This window comes from Ipomoea triloba, chromosome 13 (genome assembly GCF_003576645.1).
Source record: "Ipomoea triloba cultivar NCNSP0323 chromosome 13, ASM357664v1".
Taxonomy (NCBI): domain Eukaryota; kingdom Viridiplantae; phylum Streptophyta; class Magnoliopsida; order Solanales; family Convolvulaceae; genus Ipomoea; species Ipomoea triloba.
In genome coordinates this window covers 410989-418842 of record NC_044928.1, presented here as the reverse complement: position 1 = coordinate 418842, position 7854 = coordinate 410989, and the positions used below count along the sequence as shown (strand labels likewise).

General features: G+C 36.9%; 1 protein-coding gene across 2 annotated transcripts; it reads right to left on the bottom strand.

Annotated features, from left to right (window-relative positions):
• Positions 1-1325: 1325 nt before the first annotated feature.
• On the bottom strand, positions 1326-6301 carry LOC116002113 (nitrate regulatory gene2 protein). 2 transcript variants are annotated; one of them, XM_031242142.1, is made up of 5 exons: positions 6159-6301; positions 4138-5621; positions 3237-3448; positions 2432-2655; positions 1326-2250 (listed from the first exon to the last, which is right to left on the bottom strand). In XM_031242142.1, exons 2-5 carry the CDS (start codon positions 5522-5524, stop codon positions 1512-1514), a joined length of 2562 nt encoding a protein of 853 aa, XP_031098002.1. In that variant the 5' UTR covers positions 5525-5621; positions 6159-6301; the 3' UTR covers positions 1326-1511. The 2 variants fall into 2 exon arrangements, with proteins under 2 accessions (XP_031098002.1, XP_031098004.1); XM_031242144.1 differs by having other exon boundaries at positions 4138-5647; positions 6159-6282.
• Between the last annotated feature and the right edge of the window lie 1553 nt (positions 6302-7854).

Here is a 7854-nt window from a genome sequence, read left to right as displayed (position 1 = left end):
ATCAAATAATAAGATTGTTTATAATTTGTAAAAAACAATAACAATAAAAAAGATGGACAATCTTTGTATTTTTGCTGACACTGCATGTTTATATTAAATGAAGTTTTACATTAAAGCTCTTTTTAAATTTGAAATTACAGATCATGATCCAAAAATCATTAAGACGTACACTGCTGCTTAGCAAATTAGTTAAAACAACAGCCCCTCCGGATACCAAAACTATGAAATTGAAGAATAATATCATTGATGATGTATGTTTTGTAATTACATTGGGGGCAGTTCAAGATCAGAAAGCATTCATTTTTAATTTGCTCCCAACAATATAAACTACTCAGCCGCCCTACTTTTATAAAAGAATGGTGTGTATAGTTTTGGGAGAAATTTCATATTCTTTTTTTCCCAAAATTAAAGTTGAATGAATACAATATAATGTTCTTCTAAATTGGGTTTTGCTACAATGCTTCAAACAAACTAAGATATGTTGTAATCTTGAAGGGGCATATTCAGCATGCATGTATAGTATGGGCATTCATGAACACACAGATCTTGAAATTGAAAGGAATGGACATTCATGAACACACAGAGCCTGAGTACAGTGTGAATGACTTATATATTTTATAGCTGGAAACACATTGATTTTTATTGCCCAGGCCAGCATGGTTAAACACAACAGTACAGACCACTATTTCAATGCCCAATTTTAATTTATTGATATTTTCTCATTGATTGCAAAGGTACAAACTAAATGTTTATATACAAGGAAAATGGAGGGAAGAAAGCAGCTAACAGACATAACAGAAAATGGATGGAGATGGTGCCAAGTGTCACCCATCTTATTCTCCTAATAGATATAAATATTAAGCGCATTTATATATCAGTTTATTAATTTATTCATTAACTCGGAAAAGTTCAAAAGTTGGAATTATACATTAAATGACCTATCGCAAATACATATAGTGCAAATGTGCAGTATCAGCATCAACAGATATTGCAATACAGAAAATCCTACAAAGCAATTAATATAAGCATTATAATTTCAATGAGCAATTAATCAATTTCAATTATATATCTAGACTAGACTAGAACAGTTCGTGTTTTAGTAGACATTGGATAACTAAAAGTTTTCAAAAGTAAATAATATTTGTTGTAAATTACACTACTGTTTTACTTATCTAATTTGGTGTGATCATAGACTCAGAACAAAGCTTAAAACCATACAGAGAATAATAAGTAAAGAAAATGAAGGTCAGAGGAACTGAAAAATAGGAACTCAACAACTCTATTCTCATTAATCATTGCTGCGCTGAACACAAACAAATATTGTGGAGGCAAGAAATTTACTTTCTATATCCAGACTTTATAGGAGAGACAAAACTTGATTGAGGCATTAAGAATAATCCATTTCAATTCTCTGTATGAATAGACACTAAATCAGATCAAACACAAGTAATTTACACTGGGTTTAATTTCCATCCTAACTACCCTATTATAGTTGTTGTAGCATAAACTAACTACATTCCATTTCCATTTCTATTGGAGTTCTGCAACAGCCTTTTCTCCTCCCAGTTCTTGAGCAGATCAGCATATCCTTCAGCTGAAACAATTGAGAATTCTGTGAGTGAGCTCACAGAGACTGACATCCCAGCACACAGCACTCTAATTGCCACCTCAGCCATCTTTTCTGCTGTCATTACTTCCTCGTCGACTTTCCCAACTTCTACCAGCTCCATGTTGTTACTCGAGGGTTCCCCGCTAAACCTCTTTGACCCGCCTGGGTTCCACCCCCGTGAGTCTTCTTTCAGCTGGTGTGCATATAGGGAACCAACGCCTGCAGCGAAAAAGTCTAGTCCATCGAGCACGGGGAGCTCCCTCACCGAATCCAACAGCTTAGACCACTGGATGCATATGTTGAATATTGGCGGTGCTCCCTCAGCCCTGCTGGGAGAGCATGGCGTTTTTGACGTGTCAGCGTCCTCGTGGAGACAACGCAAGAGCCATCCTGTTAATGCGTGCAAGTAGGATCGCTGAGAAGTGATCCATGACTCGAAACAAGCTCTCCAATTTCTGAGCTCCATCTCAAGGTTGGCTGCTGAACGGGCTAGCTGGTGTGGCTCAGAAGGTGACATTATCGTGTATTTCTTAATCCCAGCATGCTTTGACGGCATGCCAGCAAGTAAGAGCTTCGCGTCATCCAGTGTACGCTTCTGTATATGGTGGCACTCTGCCATCACCTTCCACATTTTACCTAGCCTGTTTGTCACACCAATATAATATCTGTTGGTAATTAATGTAGTAATTGAGCTTAAACTTCAAGATCAAATATTCAGAAGTTTGTTCACAATAAAATTAATGCAGATACTACTTAATTGTCGCTAAAGATTTCAAAATATATTCCTTAAGCGCTTTAGAAATGGGATCATAACTTACATACCCTTCCACCAATTGTAAAAGCTGAGGCTGCAGTTCATCGTCCCTTAAAGATTCAATCCTTTTTGAGATAGATTCAACCGAGTGTATTGAGACTTTTATCTGAGTATGCAAATCCCTAATGGCTGCTCTCGTTTTTTCAAGAGAAGAAGGGTCTGCCCCGCTCACATCTTGATTTCTCAGTTGCGCACATTTCTTCTCATATGCTAGCCGAACACGTTCACCAGCCTAATTAACATTCAAAATAGTCAGCCACCAAAGCTATAAACATTTTAGTTATCCTTGATCAACAGACTTTCATTCTATTTTCTGATTAAGTCACACTGATCAAGAGATTTAGAAGGCTAAAAGCAGTATAATCATTAGAATTCTATGTATCTCCTCAATGTAAAGTAACATATTTCGCATTTCATGTAATGTGATGAAGAGGTTTGTGAAACTCCCTACCACTAACACCAAATACTGGGCACCACAACATTAAATAATAATGCACAAAAACATTAATCACGAGTTTGGTGATTTATATGGTCTTCAAAACATGGTAACTTTCACTTTGAGCAGTTTTTAATTTACCACATTTTACAAGTAAATCATAAGTTAGGTTAGTGTGTGCTTCTGTTTAGATCAATGCTCCACAAAAATAGAGGAAACCATTCATCCTAAAATGATTGCATATGCATAGAGTAGAGAATTATTCATCTTTCTCAGAAGCAAATAACATCTTAACATCCTAACATCTTGTTTGGTAAACATTATTTGTGAAGTTGAAGTGACTAGTGGAAATTGATAAATTGATCGCAGCAGCATACCCTAACTTCCTGGTAAAGTTTCTTTTCCCATACAAATAATCTGTCCAGGGTAGACTGATGACTGCTCGAAAGCATGGAGGAGTCATCAGACGTATCACTGTTGCTTTGATAACTTTCATCTTTTAAAGTTGAGGGATTGATCAAGAATCTAGATGATGATGATCTTGAAGATCCCGAACGAAACAGAGATACTGGGTTCAACATTTTCATGTCTGCAAAAGAAAATTAAAATTATTTGGTAAACACACTAGAAAAATAGGTAGAAGTCAATGGGGAAAAAAAAAACAAAACAAAAAAAAAATTGAAATAATAGATGTAGACCAAAAAAATAAAACCCAGTTCTTTTTGTCTTATCTTCAACAGTAATTTTATCGTAGTTCAGGCAATAGATAGTTTTTCCTAAAAGCAATGATATGTACAGACAACTTACTAGGCTGTATCAAATCTAGTGAGTTTCAGGAAAAAAAATTCAAATTGTTTTACGTGCAGTTCACTTTAGACTATCACAATAAGCACTTTTCCACAATAAGCACTCTTCTAAACATTTTATAAACCAGGGGTTTTCTGTCTAAGATGCAAAATGTGCTTTAGGAATTTTAAAGGAATCACGACCCAATGTGAATTGGAACCACACTTGCATAGTATCTCATTCTAATGTTCCACATTCGTAGTCCACAAAAGAATTGCTTTAGATGTCATGACTGAGACTGGAAATGCATTTCTATGAATTTGTCTTTATTGCATGAAGGGAGCTTTTGTTTGGAAAAATGCTGCAGAAATTTGTCAGATGTTCTGGATGAATGCTGCTCAAATAATGAATTTAGCCATAAGAATTTAATAAACGATACAAAACAACACCAACTAAAAAGAAATGGAAATAGTCGGCAACTAGTAAACGTACGCTTAAGGTCATTTGATGTTGATGAATACTGAGCCCTGATTGACTCTAATATAGATGACACCTCTGTAGCTGAATTGCAGGCAATCGTAAACTGCGTTTCAAGGTCCTTAATAACTTCTGCCATGCTTGTTGGCCTTCTATTGACATAAACGGTAAATCCAGGTGCTTCTTCCTTTGCTTCACAATCCACAACTGCAGTCCCTTTACTACTAAGCTGGCCCCTATTTTGTGCCTTAGCCACTGCTGTACTATGATTGCCGCCATTGGGTTTTAATTCTTGAACATGATGATTGGCGTTTGATTTTAATCCTTGAGCATGACGATTGGCATTTGAGTTTAATCCTTGAAAATGATGATTCGCATTTGAGTTTAACCCTTGAACATGATGATTGGCATTTGAGTTTAACCCTTGAGCATGATGATTGGCATTTGAGTTTAACCCTTGAGCATGATGATTGGCATTTGATTTTAATCCTTGAGCATGATGATTGGAATTTGAGTTTAATCCTTGAACATGATGATCTGTATCAATGTGTTCGTCTATTTCATCATTATCATCACTATCATCATCGTCGTCGTCGTCGTCGTCATCATCATCATCATCAACATCTTCCACCACAACTTCATTAATGAATTTCTGGTGGATTCTAGCTCTCTCTTCTTTTGCAATTCCCCTGTAGTTAGTTTCTTCTTGTTCAGATTCTTCCTCAAGATCAGGAATCCCTTCCTTTTCTCTAACTTGCCTTAGCCCATCATTATCATCATCATCCAAAATCTCATGATCAAGATTGCTCGTTGTGGGATAACCATAGTAATCCAGTGAAGCAAAGGGGTTCCAGAAGAAATCCCACTGGGTGTTTTGTGGTGAAGGGGGGAAATTAGGCCTATTGTTGGGTGAGTAATTAAAAATTGAAGAACTCACGGGTGGGGATTGCATAGGGAAAAAGCCATCCATCCCATACTGATGCACTGGGGAATAGGTTTCAATCCTGAATGTTTCAGGCAACTGAGGTCTCTCCTCAACCGAAACAGAAGCATTTCCACCCGATCTAAGATAGTTCACTCTCAAAGTGGAATTGTTCTCGGGCGGCAAAGGTGTAATTGTGAAGGATTTTGGCTCAATCGAGATGAAGCCACCAGATTTCACTTTCTTAGCTGGTGCAAATGGCTGATTGGTAGTGAATGCATCTAACAAGAACTCCCGAGGCTCATCCACCTCAACATAATCTCGCAGAGCAGCCGAAACTCTTTTCATAGACTGGATATAAGCAATGTGACCAGAAGCAAACCTCAATCTGTACTCAACTGCTTCTTTAATGAACTTCTTCCTATCTTTACAAAGCTTGACTGACTCTTCATCATCCACCTTGGATGAAGAACATCCCATTTCTTAACCCACCTCTTTAATGATAGGCCTCTAAGAATTCTCCAGACGCAAATCGAAATGAAACTGCCCTCTTACTCTCACCACATTCATACTCAAACTGTTCATAACAAGATGATGAGTTCCCTAAAGAGAATCATAATAAGTGTAGCCAACAAGTAAAGAAACACACTCACAAAAGCAATAAAAATAATGTTAACAGATACACAGGATTCAGGTTCTTTTCTTAGCCTTCAAGTCTATGGGAGATTACTAGAAACCCAAATTTGATAAACAATTCAGATAATCTCATGAGAATATAATGCATGAAACTTAAGCACAAACGACAAAGAAACCCCTTATTAATTACAAAACATCAAGCACTAAAATGCCCAAAATTTATCATCAATAACTGTCCAAATCAGGTGAAAAAAAGAAAGGCTTAAACCCAAGCTAACAAAGCATTAAAAACCCAGAACCATTCAGCAATTAAATAACAAGGAGGAGAGAGTAGAATTAAAAAAAGACAAATGCAAATAAACAAATGAGAAAAATCAAAAGAAAATGCGGTTTAGGAAATGGTGGTTCATGATTCCCAACTAATTAAAGAGCTAAAAGACAAAGAAAGAGACGAAGGAGAAGAAGAGTTAGTTCACACCTTTGTTCTCAGTGAACCGGTTTGCGGACACAAACAGGTGCAAGATCACTGTGCCGGGGCTCTGTTTTTCGTGCAGACAGAGACAGGGTTTAGAGGAGAGAGAGAGAGAGAGAGACAGAGAAAAAGCAACGGTCAAAAAAAGAGAGATTTTTTAAAGTGAGTAGAAAAAGAAAAAGACGGAAAACAAAAGGGACCAAAAGCAAAATAAAGTGGGGGGCCTTGAGCGAATATGGACTTGCTTTCCTTTTTCGACACTGTTCTTCCTCTTATTTACCAAATTGCACTCGCCTTTTGTACTTGCGGCGGACTGGAATGTTTCTTACCATGTATAAAATCACAGTGCTAAAAGATACCCGTATGCAACTTTTTATTAGTATTGTATTGATAAAAAAAAAACTTGTGTGAGAACATTGGTAACACAAATAGCTTCTTAGGCTGTGTTTGGTAACCCGTAAAACGATTTTCGGAAAATATTTTCCGAGTTTTCTGTGTTTGGCAACGTTCAGAAAATATGGTCAACGGAAAATGTTTTTTGTTGACCAAGGAAAATCAGTTCATTTTTCCCGAAAATGACTTACCGAATTTTTTCCCGTAAGTCATTTTACGGAATCGTCAGAATAGCTATTTCGCATGTTTTCGACCAAAACCAAGCCATATCACCATAACCATGGATCAAGGAGGTGGGGAAACCGCCGGAAACCTTTGCTACATTTTTTTATTATTTTTTTTTATAAATTCTATTTTTTTATTAAATACCATTATTTTAATAACTATTATAATTTTTTATATTTTAAATAGAACAATTACAATGTTTAATTATACAATTCTATCAATTTTTCAGAAAATGAACCAAACACACAAAGACAGTTTTCCATAATACATCCAAACACTGGAAATGAAACTGTTTTCCGGAAAATGACTCTTTTTCCAGAAAACATTTTCCAGAAGTCATTTTCCTGATTTCCAAACGGACCCTTAGCAGAATTTTAGAGTATCGGGAAGGGCTCATCATTGTAAAGAGTCGTGGGTTTACCGATCATTGTTGAAACAGACTCCGAAGCCATGGGGTGAACTCCGAATTTAAATTTGAAAATCTTGTTGACGGATATATGAGTTTGGACCCAAGCTACGAAGACGATTTAACTAAGGGGGGGGGGGGCGAGGGGAGGGGGGTAAGTGAACTTACCCAAATTGGGGAAAGATATGACTTGAACTGAGTCAAACCAACCTGAGCAAAGGACCCCGGTGGCCAACTTTGATGAGGTCGGCCAGAGGGTAGGGGATCGGGTTAGCACGACATGGTCAATCGGGGCAGGTCGACGGGATGTGGTCAGTCGGAAAGTTATAATTGTTTGCCTCGCACATATGACAGTTACGGTTGGACAATTTGGTTCAGTTCGGGACTGTAACGAACCGAACCAAACTAGTTTGGTTCAGTAATAATATACCGAACAACCGAACGGTAATGAATTCTTGTATACTGAACTTAACATAACCGAACCGAATACCGTTTGGTTTTTTCTTTTTCTTTTTTAATAATAATAATAATAATAATAATAATAATAATAATAATAATAATGAAGTAAATCCAAGCCCCTCGCTGCATGCTCCGCCGTTCAGCTCCTATTCTCTCTTAATTTTTTTATTTGATTTTTTGATGGCTTGCTCTCTACTTTGCATTTTTATTGTTTGTCGC

Excerpts from the sequence above, each read along its gene's own strand:
- LOC116002113 (XM_031242142.1), bottom strand. The coding sequence starts at position 5,524 with ATGGGATGTTCTTCATCCAAGGTGGATGATGAAGAGTCAGTCAAGCTT. Across the intron at positions 3,449-4,137 it reads AACATCAAATGACCTTAAGC|ACATGAAAATGTTGAACCCA; the intron begins GTACGTTTACTA and ends TTTCTTTTGCAG. Across the intron at positions 2,251-2,431 it reads CTTTTACAATTGGTGGAAGG|GCTAGGTAAAATGTGGAAGG; the intron begins GTATGTAAGTTA and ends TGTGACAAACAG.